At 43.8% G+C, this 14,508-nt stretch overlaps 2 protein-coding genes across 3 annotated transcripts; one reads left to right on the forward strand and one right to left on the reverse strand.

Moving 5' to 3' along the window:
- Positions 1-253: 253 nt before the first annotated feature.
- LOC123054581 (gamma-soluble NSF attachment protein) lies at positions 254-5,199 on the reverse strand. The gene is made up of 9 exons (XM_044478382.1): positions 4,913-5,199; positions 3,617-3,684; positions 3,435-3,519; positions 3,187-3,345; positions 2,983-3,120; positions 1,995-2,073; positions 1,563-1,642; positions 1,326-1,455; positions 254-596 (listed from the first exon to the last, which is right to left on the reverse strand). Exons 1-9 carry the CDS (start codon positions 4,963-4,965, stop codon positions 492-494), a joined length of 897 nt encoding a protein of 298 aa, XP_044334317.1. The 5' UTR covers positions 4,966-5,199; the 3' UTR covers positions 254-491.
- A 7,512-nt stretch (positions 5,200-12,711) lies between these two features.
- On the forward strand, positions 12,712-14,508 carry LOC123050050 (transcription factor PIF1). 2 transcript variants are annotated; one of them, XM_044472895.1, is made up of 6 exons: positions 12,712-12,954; positions 13,045-13,157; positions 13,267-13,338; positions 13,443-13,508; positions 13,792-14,049; positions 14,224-14,508. In XM_044472895.1, the coding sequence occupies exons 2-6, from the start codon at positions 13,074-13,076 to the stop codon at positions 14,308-14,310; spliced, it is 567 nt and encodes a 188-aa protein (XP_044328830.1). In that variant the 5' UTR covers positions 12,712-12,954; positions 13,045-13,073; the 3' UTR covers positions 14,311-14,508. The 2 variants fall into 2 exon arrangements, with proteins under 2 accessions (XP_044328830.1, XP_044328831.1); XM_044472896.1 differs by having other exon boundaries at positions 12,713-12,954; positions 13,267-13,332.

Below are 14,508 nucleotides of genomic sequence, written 5' to 3' on the forward strand. Positions count from 1 at the left end.
GAGTTACACTACTATGGTGTGTGTTTCCTTTCAGTCCAGGAAAGTATGTCTTCCCTACTTCGCGTCTTCCTTGATGTGCTACATGTATCACCAACGGAATAAATAAAGGATTTGTCATTGTGCATTTATATCGCCTTCTTGGATAGACATATCAACAGGTTGCATCATCAACACTGATCAACAAATCACAAGTTGTGAAATTCGTCTGTACTTCAACACATGCTGGTATATATACACAGATAACAGAACACAGTCAAGGCAATCAAACCAATAAGAATATCACAACAACGGCAAACCAGCGGTACAGATGTAGGGTGTATGTGCACAGATCCGAAACAACGAAAACAAGGGGATCGAAATCCATGATACAGATGAAGCCTACAAGTATCTATGCGATTCAGAATGTGTTTTTACAACCTTTCCTGTTCATCAATGGCGTAGTCATTCAGATTGATTGTGGTTCTCTCTGCATCTCGCCAGGCAGTTTGGGATCAGGTTAGGTCATCCTCGTCCAAGGAATCCCCGTCGTCGCCTCCTACATCTTTCTTGATGGCCTGCAGGTCACCTGTTGGTAGCTTCCTTGCGAGCCGAATTACCTGCAGCGACCAATCACGTCAGCCCAAGTGAAGACCCAGGCACAATTGAAGAGAGATGGAATGGTCTTGTACTAGTTTGATAAGAAAATGAAAATTATCCTGAGATCACTGCTGAAGCACACAAGACTGGCACAATAGAAATGATAGAATCTGAAGAATATATACTCCATCCGTTCGAAAAAGCTTGTCCCTCAAATGGATGTATCTAGTGCAAGATACATCCATTTGAGAGACAAGCTCGGGAGGAATATTATTAGTTAAAAGGAACATTCACAATAGCATGTCTAGCCTGTGATGCCTCGGCGCTTAGTCCCCTCAGAATACTTCACCGTGTACTGGTGCTAAGTATGTCACTTAGGCAAAAAGCAGATGAGCAACGTAATTGTGGAGGAGAGAAGACTTTGGTGTCCTCAGAATAAACGAATCCAGGCACAAGGCCCTGTGTATATTTTGATCCCGTTCATATCCCCTTGTCCTTGTCCCCTTGCTACCGCTTGAGCTTGCACATAAGATCCTACAGCTAACTAGATGAACCTTAATTAGCGACAACAAACTAGGCACCTGCGCAATGGGAGTTCAGTTCCTAAGCCTCCTCACACACTAAGCACTTGCTCTAAGCACCTATGCATTAGGAGAGGCCTTAGTTCACCATTCTAAGCACATGCACCATCATCGGTCATCTTCTCATATAATCGATAGCCTTTTAACTAAGGATCTTCAAAGACATACCACATGGTCGAGGTGATTAATGGCACTTGATTGAGCAGCACGCTTGATTTCTTCAGCATCACCTTCCTCATAAGCAGACAACAGTTTCATTGCACATCGATTCTGGTCACTACTCAAGAAGCCTTGAACCCTGCAACACAGAAAAAGAGGAAAGAAAAGTGATTTAATACAACCAACATAACACAAAATATGTTACATGCCAATGCAATACCAGTCTATCACCAACACATTACTTACTCTGAGCAATCATTGTAGCATTTCTGAGCTTGTTGAAAATCATGTGCATAAAGGTAGATAATGATTGCACTCAGATAGGCCTGCACACATGGAACAACTCTGGATTAACACTTTTTTTTCAAAATCGTGGTACCTCTAGTCTTAACTGAACAAACAGAATGAATATAGTTTCATTTTGCACATGAATGTTTTAATAAGGGATAAACTTCCAAGACCAGCTAGCATGCCATTATCTGTTAAGAAACTTTTCAGTTTTCACCACATAATCTTTCTCGCTGTGAGAATTATCTTGCCCGAAAGAGGGAAAAAACAAAGTTTCAGAATGTACACTCTATTCAGCGAACACATTTTGGTGAATACCAAGGTTTCCCTAAGAAACCTTGGAAAGTACAAATTTCTGAATAGCTAAGCACATTTTGGTGTAAATATTACCTTGCATTGGCTGTTGACGGCATTGCACTTATCAGCAGCTGAACCAAGTCTTAAATGGAATGCAGCGGCATCCGAGTACCTGTCAGAGATGGCCAAATATGAAATGACACATAAATCAGTACATAAACACGATTGCTAAAAATGCCAAGTGATGTATATGTGCATAAATGTCAGAAAAAGATCAAGGACATCGTGTGAACTGAAGAATCCAACGATAAATAAGGATGCCACTACAACTTCAAGAACATTTTAATCCACAAGTACATTCAGCAAACAGAACCATCAAAAGGTATGAGTGCAATAAGCTCTAATAATTCTAAGCAAAGCAATTGTTCGGGGAAGGAGAAAAAAAATGACCAAAACAAATAGGCAGGCACATACACAAAAAAGGGCCTCCTGTGAATCTACTGAATAAAGGCGTGCAAGAAGGGAGCTGGGTTTGTTCCAAAAAAAAGAGACTCAATCAAAACATACACAAATCCTAGAATAAGGATGTAAAAGCTCGTGGAATATAGGATCAACCAGTTCGGATTATTTTAGTAAGCAAATGTAAGCCCTTGCCGATTTCCATAAGTCTCTGCCTGCTTCTTTATGTTTGATGAACAAAACAGCATTCTTAGTTAAAGCAAAAATTGCAAGATAGACCAAAAGACTGGGAATTAATCCCCAAGTACCAGAAAGGACTGTAGGAACCGAAATTGGTAAAGATACCACCTATCATTGCCCACCATTTGGTGCGCGTGTAGCTTACTCCAATTCTGTTGGTGTTTACTGGGGAGTACTTATTCGAGTAGATATTGTATTACTCCCCTAGTGTTGCTCTCAAAGTTTTGGGATCTAGACTCCTTTTCTAAAATGTGCTTGCTCCAAAAGTAACAGCAAAGAACATACGAGTAAATGAATTCAAGAAAATCATGCATGACACATGACATGCCATGGATTTGTAAGAGGACATGCAAAAATGTAGTCTAATTCTGTGCAATCTTACTTCTCAAGCTTCACATATAAACTTGCAGCAGCACGGTACAAGTCAAAAGCCATCTGCTCCTTTCCATCTTCTTCTAGAAGTGTGCAAGCGTCATCATACAATTTAGTTGCTTCTTCTGGAGCTTTATCTTCCAAGGCACTGATATTATAATGATTAGACACATGAGCCTCGGAACGAATGATGATCGGATTGCTTTTGAATTACCTGGCACCCTTTGCAAGAGCATCAGAGGCAGGTTGTGATCTTCCACATTCACGGTAAAATTCTGATGCTCTGCGATAAAAGTCCGAAACTTCATTCCATAGTCCAAGCTCCTTTGCTAAAGCACCAGCATTTTCCATATGCTTAGCAGCATCCCACGGTCTAGGGAATTAGTCAAGGGTAAATTAGGTGATTGTTCAACGATGTGACAGCACAACAGAGAACAGACATAGATAAATTTTGAAGGATACGATGAGATCATTTCTTGTCCTTTTGAAGCCTTCTCAAATGCATCCTTTGCTTTCTCATTGTCCTTTCTGAATCTATAAGCAATTGCTTTAAAGTGGAGATGAAATTTCATTACATACAACGCAGGGGAGCAAACAGTGAAAGAGAATATACGAATATGGCGACAGCATACAAAGTCACTGACCAGCTTGTTCGTACAAGGCGGTAGCACTCTTCCAATCAGCATTCCATCTTGTAAAGCTCAGTTTGGTTCTGCAAAAGAATATATTAGGAAAAAGATTGTCCATATTCATTTAGCACATTAATGGATGCAAAAAGGAATTTCTTTAAATGAAATTGATTTGATACAGTAACATCAGTAAAAATACGAAAATCTGCATACTTAGCAAACACTCACGCGTTAAAAGTTAAAACAAACAGGTGGCAATGTAAATATATCGTCTAATAAGTATCTGAAATTCAGGCAATTGGGGGAAAAAACTTCTGAAAATAATTCCAATTACCATTAAGCATTAAGCAAATTTGTTTGCACTGGGGGGGGGGGGGGGGCAATCTCAAGTTATGTTTTGCATGTATAAACTATGTTGCGAAGAGACTATCATTTTTAAATAAACTGGTGAGCGTTTGAGAAACTACGAAGAACAAGAGGTTCACTTCTATGCAAGGCAATGTCCTCTTGTTCCCCGCAAGAAAAAAAGTGCTGTTGTTCTCATCTGCTATTACAATCGAAGTGGAGAATAGCCCAAGTTAAATTTCTGAATGTGCCGCATTAGTTAGTGCAGTGGATTTGGCACCACAAATTCCCCAACGGCCAATGTGCTAACATGCCCAACATGCTACACCACTCAAAGCATAACCACAGTAAGAAGCAACAGACTGACACAAGAATTAGTACGCCTACGCCCATGCCTGCTGCCGCTGGTATTTCAATGGCTAATCAGATACGAACATATGATCAGGGAGACAGAGTCTACTTGTGTTTCCCTATGACGCGCAGGTTGGATGTAAACAAAATTGCAGCAAAACAAAGAACAGGCGTGCAGCCTGCTCACATTGCTTGACTTTTTTCCTGCAAGATTATTGCATCTGCTCCAAGTTAATGATCCCTTTCAGGCAAGAATGGCTAGGAAATCCCCTAGCATTTGGGGCCAGTTATCTGAATCATACTACCCCAAAGCTTACCTACTACATCCACCAACCACTTGGAGATCGCCAAGATCCTAAAATCAGCGCCACATATATTTTCATTAAAGAAATCGCTAGCTCCGCCTCACCTAAGATCAGGCACAGATCCAGGACTCCCCGATCCTTGATCGGGAAAGAAAAACTCTACTGAAGAAACGCGAACCGATAGGTTCTAATTCGACTAGTTTGCCTTCAAGGCCGCGATCAGACGGCGCGCGCATCGGAAGGAGCAAGGGGGAATCCAGGTGTGGGGGGAGGGGGGAAGAGATAAAGGAGAGGGGGAGAGGGGACTTGCAGTTTGTCGGCCTTGGCCATGAGCTTCTCCGGGTCGGCAGACGAGCTGGCCATGGCGGAGAGAGACCACCGTCTTCTTCCTCTCCGCTGCTGCTCCTCGCAGATTCTCTCGGGTCGACGACGGCTGGGCTGGGTTGGGTTGAGTTGAGCTGCCGAGCTGCCGTTCGGAGGGAGGAAGGGATCCGGTTCCTCTCTGAGATCCGTGCAGCGTCAGTTCATCCCGTCGCCGTGACAGACGAGTGTCGAACAGCTGGAAGAAAAAACAAATCAATGACGTCGAAGCAGTGTGACCGGGGGCCCAATCCTTGTAATGAGGCCGACTCACTAGAAAGCAGAAACGATACGTTTATTGTCACAGCCCAACAATCCAGGGCCCTAACCAACGGCCCAGAATTCCAATGAAGTTGGATTTGGTTCGCATTTTACAATTACAAAGTTGGATTTATATCCCTCAAACAAAAAGTTGGATTTATGACGATGTTTGGTTGGCCATTACAAAGAGACCTTCAAAATAAGATCAATCTTGATACATTTTTAACATGATCAAAATTTTAAGCTACGAAATAATGCGAAACATCTATGAAATTGTTTTCGTTATGTTTTGCTTACCTCCACACTTGTTCCGAACATGTAGTATCATTTTCTTAGACTTTTTAAATGTTAGACATGGGTTTCACCAATTTTTGGATGATGCCACTAATCTGCCTAAAAACACTTTTATTTTGCACACGTTTCGTGGTAGTTTAAATATGACTCTACTACACAATTGTTTCGCCATGTCCCGCGTGTTTTAATATTTTTTACTTTCACACATGTCTCGTTGAGTTTTGTGTCTGTTTCAAAATACCACAATAAATTTTAGAGATGTTTCAACTATGCGTGGAAATTGAAAAGAAACATTCAAAACACATTATGTGTTTCTTTATGATTATCTATGATTTTAAGCTTTGGTCGCTTACGTTTAAAGAACCTATAAAGTTGCAGCCATGTCTTGGCAGGACTATCTCTTCTCACACATTGGCGTGATCACGTAATTCTCAGCCTTGTGCTGGCTTTGAGTAATATTTACAGGTGGGAACCTTTTTCTCCCTATGATTCCTCAAAGAAAATTCAATGTTTGGCTTGTTTTGGGTAGCTCGTTGTAGTACGCATAATAGAAAAAAATCTACTATTAAAGGGAGTTGATAGCGTCGCCTCCATCTTTCATCAGGGTTTTTCCTCCCATATTTTTCCTTTTCATTTTGGTTTCCTGTTGGGTTTTTTGGTAACCTCAATCGATGTCGCACAAATGCCTACTATTAAAGGGGAGTTTGGTAGTGTCGCCTCCACTTCTCTTTCGATATTTTTCCCGAACCTATGCCACATAAATCTCTACTATTAAAGGGGAGTTGGTAGTGTTGCCTTCATCTCCCATCCAGTTTTTTCCTGGAAGTTCCCCTTCCCCTTCCCCTTTGATTTCCTGTTGGTTTTTTTATATAACCTCAACAAATGCCGCACAAAAAAAACAAACATAAATATATTAACTTGGAATAACCTAAAACAAATCGATACTTTTCCAAAACCACGTGCTAACTCATTCAAATCAATCTTACCAACATCTCAACTAAATAAAAAAATTCCTTATCTTTTCCTACCCATACTCCCATCAAATTAAATGTTATGAAAATTGATTTAAGGTATATACCAGACAAGATTGATGTTAGGGCTTTTATCATTTATTCCACTAGTTGTGTCTCGCTCCTCAGTTTTTTCATTACAAATTACAACTGCTCAAAAATGACATCAAACTGTTAGATGCTTGCTTCAAAATGCCCTTAGATACCTCAAAAACACCATCGTTCCATTAGATGTTTACTCAAAAATGTCATTAGACACTATTACTATCAGGTCAAACCTGTTGACCATATTGACAGCATATGAGAGAGAAATAATACAAAAAAAATTGTGCGCGGTAAGGGCATCTCCAATGCCGGCCTCCAAAACGGGCATCATATTTGTCCACAGACAGTGATATGGGGGCGGCCATCCAAACTTGCCTCGTAAATATTTGCCTTTGTTTTTTAGGCCCGTGAGCTCAAAATAATATAATATTAAATCTATGACAAGAGAAAATATTCGAATGCGGCAGTAGTTCTAATTTAAGTATTACAATCAAACTAAGTTTTCAAATAAAATAGTTTAAACTAGAATTCAACTCGCGCATATGTTCTACTTGTCCCCTTTAACAATCCATGGATGCCCAGTCAAATCTCCCTTGAGCTGCTCATGAGTTGCTCGATGCTAAATTTGTGGATGCATTTGAACAAACTCATAAAACGTAGCCAGATTCTGATGTGGAAGTTGGATAGGATCAACTAGATTCTCAAATCCAGACCTCTTGTAGCATCTTCACCCTCATCCCTCACGGTCATATTGTGCATGATCACGCAACATGTCATCATCTCTCACAAGGTCTTTGCATCACATTGTTTAGTTGGTCCACGAAAAACTGCAAAACGGGCTTGGAGCACTCCAAATGACCTCTCCACATCCACTCTAACTCCAGAGGTACTCGTCCCACAAATCTGGGGTCGTGCCATATGAAAGAATTTGCAATGCAGCCTTGCATTTCTGGTTACCAGAGAATCCAATCCTTCCTATGGCATCGTTCGTTAAGATGAAGTAGTTATCATGAGACCGGACGCCGTGCACTATAGAGGCGACCGAAGACATTTTTCGCATCCAAAAGCGGAGGCAAAAATTGTCCATCAATAGGGTATCGAGGGCAAAGTAATCATATATCAACGTCAATCGCCCCCGTGCCATGTTCCAATTCAGCACTCCATGATCCTTGAGCGATCCCTTGAAATTGAGAACATGCTCTTCCGCATCCTCCGCGCTCACAAGAACCGCCCACATCATTGTTGTTTCATCCTCATAATCCTCCTCGTCGCACGAGTTTGTCGGATGACTCAACGCATTGCTTGTACATGTACTCCATGCCTTAATTCATTGCTTCAAGTTTCAAAGAAGGGACAAAAAATAGCACTAGGCTTTCACCAAACACTTGTCGGGCGTGTGACCCCCTTTGGATCAGATGGTACCTGCACGGCAGGTAGAGGAGAGGTGTGGACCGGCGGCGTAGGCAAACTGACCTCGCGACCGACTGGAGCAGTGGACATTGCACAACTCCGGGAAGGGCTTGGTGGGCAACCAAGGTGGTAGAGCGGCGACATCGGCAAGGGAGGAAGTGGATGAAGAGAAAGAGTGAAGAGATGGAGACTTGAGGTTCGGATGGGGTTTTTGGTGGGTCAGGGGTGTCGGAGTCCTATGTGGCGGGCGGTCCAGCCTCCCGCAAAGCTCCCCTAGTTTGCTTCCGGTTTACGAAAAAATGGACAAGCGGACTAGTCGGTGGACCGGTGCGGGACGACGCTAGATGGCAAACTGCTTCCGAACGACATGGTCCGGATGTATGTGGGCGATTCAAGGGTCCGCTTTGAAGATGCCCTAAATTCAAACTTGGAATCTCAAGTGACTACTTTTCACTTGATCTAGCTAAATTTATGTTTACATTTGAGCTTGAAGTCTTTATAGAGCGGCCCTATTTATCGCTTGCCTAGGCTGATCCAGTAGCGTATAGAACTAAGATTATTTTTCATGTCAGCTTGAGTAGGGTACCATATCTCCTGAAGCGATTTTCCTCATGTGCGTTTTCTACCTGTTTTTTTAATTTAGTTTTATTTTTCTATTTTTTTACATTTTATTTCTTTTAAACTTTAACATTTGTTTTCTCCTCTTCAAGAAAAGTGTCCAATGCAATTAAAAAAATATTTTTTTGATTTTTTACGTGTCTTTGGAAAATGCTCAGTGCATATTAAAATTTCCAAAGTAATTCTTACATTTTAAAAACACTTCAAATATTTGTAAATACAGGCTGAACTTTTTTTATATAAAAACCATGTAATTAATAATATTTTTCAGTACACATTAAATATTCTCTAAAACTATAATGACTATTTTCCAAAATACACATTATCATCTTTTTGATAATTATGCATTTAAATACAATGTGGATACACAATAATTATGCTCCCTCGCAACCCGTGGCGTGGTGCGTATCCCTGCTGCACTGTCGCAGAGCAAATGTTACTTGCTTGCAGATGAAAATATCATGTATAATAATAATTCAAACATAAATATTACATCCGATATAAGCGGATGTTCAACAAGTTTTTTAAATTCATTGATAGAAATTCAACGTTACTCGAGTCCAACAATGCAACAATATTCACAAATATTGGTCATCCAGATGTTGTGCCCCTTGAGCTCCATCTGACCATGTATGAACGTGAATGGCATGCTCTCCGTTCTGTAGTACAATAAGGTAACACACCTGGGCTATACAACCTGATGATTATGAAGTTGCAACATTAAGTGAATCAATGAATTGACCAACATGTGAAGCTACAGGAAGCAAAACTTACGTACTCATGATTGATGCGGCCAGTGGTCATCTTCTCTTCACTTGTGCAATTGCATTGTAGTACTTCATGATGAAATTTGAGATGGTGCTCCACCGATGTGCTAGCGATCTCACATTGCGGTTATGGATCACATGCAAGTTGTAAGGCACGAAGTGCTTTTGCTCATGAAACCAAGATTACGCATTTAGCCAAAGCACTGCAACCCTTGCTTCATGCCTACATAGTCTACACTTTTGGCCAACCACACATCATTTAATAACTCATCGTGGATCACCAAGTACCCGTCATCGTGATTGCTCCAAAGAGACAATGAAAACGTAAAACAAAAGCTCAATGGAATTTGTCTGAACACTTGTCATACCTGGTGTCTAGCATGGACGATGTCGGCAGGGGCGGACGATACTTGACTACAAATGAATCCGGGGTGGACGGTACCGTAGTCGAAGGAGGATATGCGCGTGGCGGGAAGGAGGGGGGGGGGGGCGCTCCGGCAAGGTCTAGACGTTGTCCGGAGTGGTACAACGATGTTGGATTAGGAGGGTACAGATGCAGAGTAAGGAAAAAAGACAGTGATAGAAAAGTGGTCCGAAAAAGAGGATTTGAGTGCATCAAAGGTGTCGGAGTGCTACGTGAAAGAGGTCCGGGCTCCCGCCAACCTCTCCGGTCTGTGACGGTTTTACAGGAATTGAACACGCAAACGCGTCCGTAGACATGAACACCTTGTTGAAAGACAAAAAATGGTCGGACTTCTTGATCCGGACGTTTGCGGGGCGATATTGGAGCTTCAGGCCGGTCGAGCATCCACGAATCGGAGGACAAAACTCCCGATCGACACCACGTCGCACGTCGATGGAGGTACGTAAGGTACGTGCTTTACCAGCCTAGCTACGGTTTTTTGTTTCATTCATTCATCAAGCTTTTTCAGGGGACCCGACGCGATGGACTCTGCAGGCCACGCGCGCCCTGGCCCTGCACACAGTTCACGCCATGGACCTGCCCTGTACGCCCTGCACGCGTGCGATGTCTGGATGGATGCCGCCCACGCGCCGCGCCCAGAAGCCTGGCGAACGAGGTGGGCTCACGGAACATGCATGCCGGCACGCACACGTACGCAGCAGCACTGTGCAACCATACCACACATGCGCCGCGACTGTGTGCAGCCTGTGCAGCTACCTAGATGCTACCCCATGCTAGCTACACGTCCTACTCCCATAGGCCTCGAGTCTCGACCTGATTCTCGCTGCATCGAACGATCTGGGCCTGGGCGGCCTACGAAAGCAAAGCAGCAGAATGGAGGTGACTGGCGCCTTTGTTCCCTAGCTCGCTCGCGCGCTCGCTGCGGCTTCCATGCCCGCCAGCCAGGCCGGCCGGCATGGGCGCTCCTTGGACGGCGCCTCGTCCATCGATCCATCCATCCGGTCATGGCCGGTCGTTTGAAGATTCGATCATGCGATTGCGGTATTTTACTCCCTTCTATGCTATGACGCACCCAGCCGCGCTGCGCTGCCCGTGTTCTGCGGGGAAGAAGATGCATGGGCTTCTGGCTCTGATTCCGAGGGCTGGTTCCATAAACAACACGCTCGGCTCGATCATGCATGGGCTGCTGGTTAGCTTCCTCCTCCATCACTTGCTGCTTACAATTTGCTAGCCAATCTGTTTCAAAAAATAATTTGCTAGTCACATCACATTCCATGTCACACTGAATCCTAATTTCGATGCACATGAGCAGCCAATAGAGAATCCAGGCCAGATATTATTGAGCAATTAATCATGTACATGTACATTTTTTTTTTGAACGGTCACCGGGGGGAGAGCTTCCCCACCTGAATATATTACCACTCAAAGGGTTCAGGGGAATACAGGCAAGTTATTGTTACAAGTTCAGCTGGAGGGAATTGCAGAGGAGAGAAAATTTAGCCACTGTCTAGCCGAAGCCCTGTCCTCATTTTTTTTTAACCGGAAAACCCAGAGAGAGAAGTCTGCTACAATATTTCTTAGCGTTAATCTGTGAGAGTGGTCCTCGTTCCTGAACACGAGAGCATTTCTTGAGTCCCAGAGCTTCCAAGTTATGGTGAGGGCCACCGATGGCCAGATGTTGGGGTTGAGGCCCTGAATCGGTGGGTGTTGGTGAAGAGCAGTGAGAGATGTCGGAGCAGACAGGCCCATGCTGGACCAAACTTGTGTAGCATAGGAGCAGGTGGAGATGAGGTGAAGAGCATCCTCATATGGGTCTTGACATCGAGGGCACACCGCGGATTGAGCCACATTTTTGTGAAACATGTTGGCCTTCGTATTTAGCCGATCGCGGAGGAGAAGCCAAGCGAAAATCTTGACTTTGATCGGAACCTTAGAGGCCCAAACAAAATCATGGTGGGGATCGAAGGAGTCATCAGCAACAATGGAAGAGTAAGCGTGCTTGGCAGAGAAAGCAAGCCCATGCGTGAGGGACCGCTCGTCTGGAAATCCTGCAACAACAACAACAGACAGTCCAACTCTCGAGCAGCAGCATTAGTAAGACGGTTCCGCAGGTTCGATAATAAGCTGGTTTGCCAAACTGTAGCCACTAGAACCTTGTTATAATATGTGTTGTCTCGGTAGTTTGATGCTTCCGGGGTGCTCCCCCGCCCGACATTGCTACAGATTATCTATGGTGGATGTTGTGTTTTGCTGCCTCGGTAGTGTTTCACGATGTGTGCACTTGATGTTGCATTTTCTACTCTAGTTTGTTTTCATGCTTTTTTTATTTATTCTCTTCTTTTTTAGTCCGTGTACTTTTGGTTCGCCCGAACCCATCTTCTAGTATCAGCCATTGATCAATCACCTAGTTTCATAAGGCATTGATCAGTTACATTACATGTCATAATTTCATTAGATATCTCATCATTTGTTATTGCCCCTTAAACCCCTTCGGCTCCGCAAACTCCTGCATATATACTTTTCTTTGGCGAACCATGCATGCTACACATAAACCCATACGACATTGCTACTACCTAATACCTAGAGAAGAAATGACACCCATATCTCTCCGGGTATTTTGCACAAGCTGGCGAGTGCTCTAAAGAATTCATGCTGACGAACCCTTGTATTGCAAGCCCATTTGAGCCATGCCCTAGCAAGGCCGTAGATGAAATGATTGACCACATGGGCTCCCTACAAAATTGCAAACATCCCATCAGAGACCCCGATGCACCTAACGATTACTCCATACCGACGGACCAAGTGACCAGAAATTCCACACGGCCGGTGGAAAAAGATGAGGAGATGTCGACACGCACAGTGCTCACTCGCCACTAGCCACTCGATCAGTCGTTGCCATGACGCAAAAGCTTATAAAATCAGATGCCACAAGACCATAAATACCATGCCGGCCTGGACCAAAGGTTGGTGCAGGGTCGAAGAGACCATCAACCAGGTCGCCTGACCATGAAAGGGTCTCTGAGTCTCCATCCTCTCTAGCCTGCCTAGGGCTGGACCAGTTTGGCACTGCTAGATATTAGCTAGCTAGCATCGGTTCATAAGGGGGTGTGAAGGCCAGAGGGAGCCCAGGCCAGCAAGGAGACCTCAGATACCAAGAAGAACGGTATGCATGGCTGGCTGAAAGCTTTTGTTCTTAGCTACTCTTCGTTCGTAGATCTTGTTCGATTGTTTCTTTATACCTAGCTGGTGGCAGGAAGGTGAAGAAGCTCATCAAGATCGCTGATGGAAGACGGCAGGGCTTTGAGGAGGATGTCTATCCCTACCCGCAGAAGCAGATCTGCCGATTTCCACAATTTTTCAGAAAGGGTAGGTTGTTGTCATGCATGCATATCGACGGATCACACATCGCCGGAGCCGATGCCACTAATTAGCATTTCGAGTTCCTGAGCTTGATTTCTGTTTGGGTTATTTGTAGAGGAGACGGGATAAGATCAACGAGAAGCTCAAGGCACTGCAAGAGCTACTTCCAAACTGCACCAAGGTCCACGTAATGAACATGCCCCATCTTAAGGATCTTCTAGCATAGTATATATTTCTCCTCTCTTGCTGACCGAGCAATTCCCCTGACATGTGCTCTCCTTACTGATTTAGACGGACAAGGTGTCGATGCTAGACGAAGCGATCGACTACCTGAAATCGCTCCAGCTGCAACTCCAGGTATTTTTAAAAACTGGAGCCCCATCATATACCATATGATCGAGTTTATTATGCATCATGTTTTTTTATATGCTATATCTATTCTTCTGCTTCATGTGCATGGCTAGCTAGCCTGTCAAAATTAATTCAGATCTTCTCTCAAAATTAATAATTCAAATCTGCATGATCGAAATGCATGCATGCGCCAAGTTAAATTTTAATCTCAAGATGCAATGAAGATCAACTAGAAATTACTAGTACGTATTATGCTGGTTGGTCATGTCATGCATGAACATGTGTACAGATGCTAGTGATGGGGAAAGGGATGGCGCCTGTGGTGCCTCCGGAGCTGCAGCAGTACATGCACTACATCACCACGGATCCCGCTGCCCAGTTGATGCAGATGCCTCCCTCGGAGCCGCCGCAGCCGTTCCAGATCACGCACGCCAACCCACCGCAGCGGGAGTCGGATTTCCTCAGCCAGATGCAGAACCACCTGCACCCCTCCGACCAGCCTCAGATCAACTTCCTCAGGCCGCCTAAACTGCAGCTCTACACCCCGGTATGTGTATATGTGCTCCCTGAATATACATGTTTTATGCTGATTGATTCATGCTTATGTCAATTGTTAAGTACAGTAATCGGAAAGTTGAATGGCATTACTACTCATAGTCATAATGCATGACTGGCTGATGAGAGGAATTATTATCCATTGATCCGTAATGCATTCATGCAGGAACAGAGGGGAGTTGTAGGCAGCAGCAGTGGGCACAACGGCGGCTGGATCCCGGAGAGGAATTCCTCCTACAACTTTATGGAGTGATGAGCATCGTCTGCGTGAGCCACTGATGAAGAGATCAATTGTAAGCAGTTTGCTAGCTAGTCTGAGAGATTGTTTCTCGTCTATGAGAAGTACCCAAGGGGAGTGATGAATGTGATGTACGTAGTTAACTTGCTAGATGTGTTTAATTTCATCAAATAAAAGAGGCTGTGTGATCTTGCTTGCTCCGAGCTTTCCTCA

The sequence above is a fragment of the Triticum aestivum genome, chromosome 2D, assembly GCF_018294505.1.
Source record: "Triticum aestivum cultivar Chinese Spring chromosome 2D, IWGSC CS RefSeq v2.1, whole genome shotgun sequence".
Classification (NCBI taxonomy): Eukaryota; Viridiplantae; Streptophyta; class Magnoliopsida; order Poales; family Poaceae; genus Triticum; species Triticum aestivum.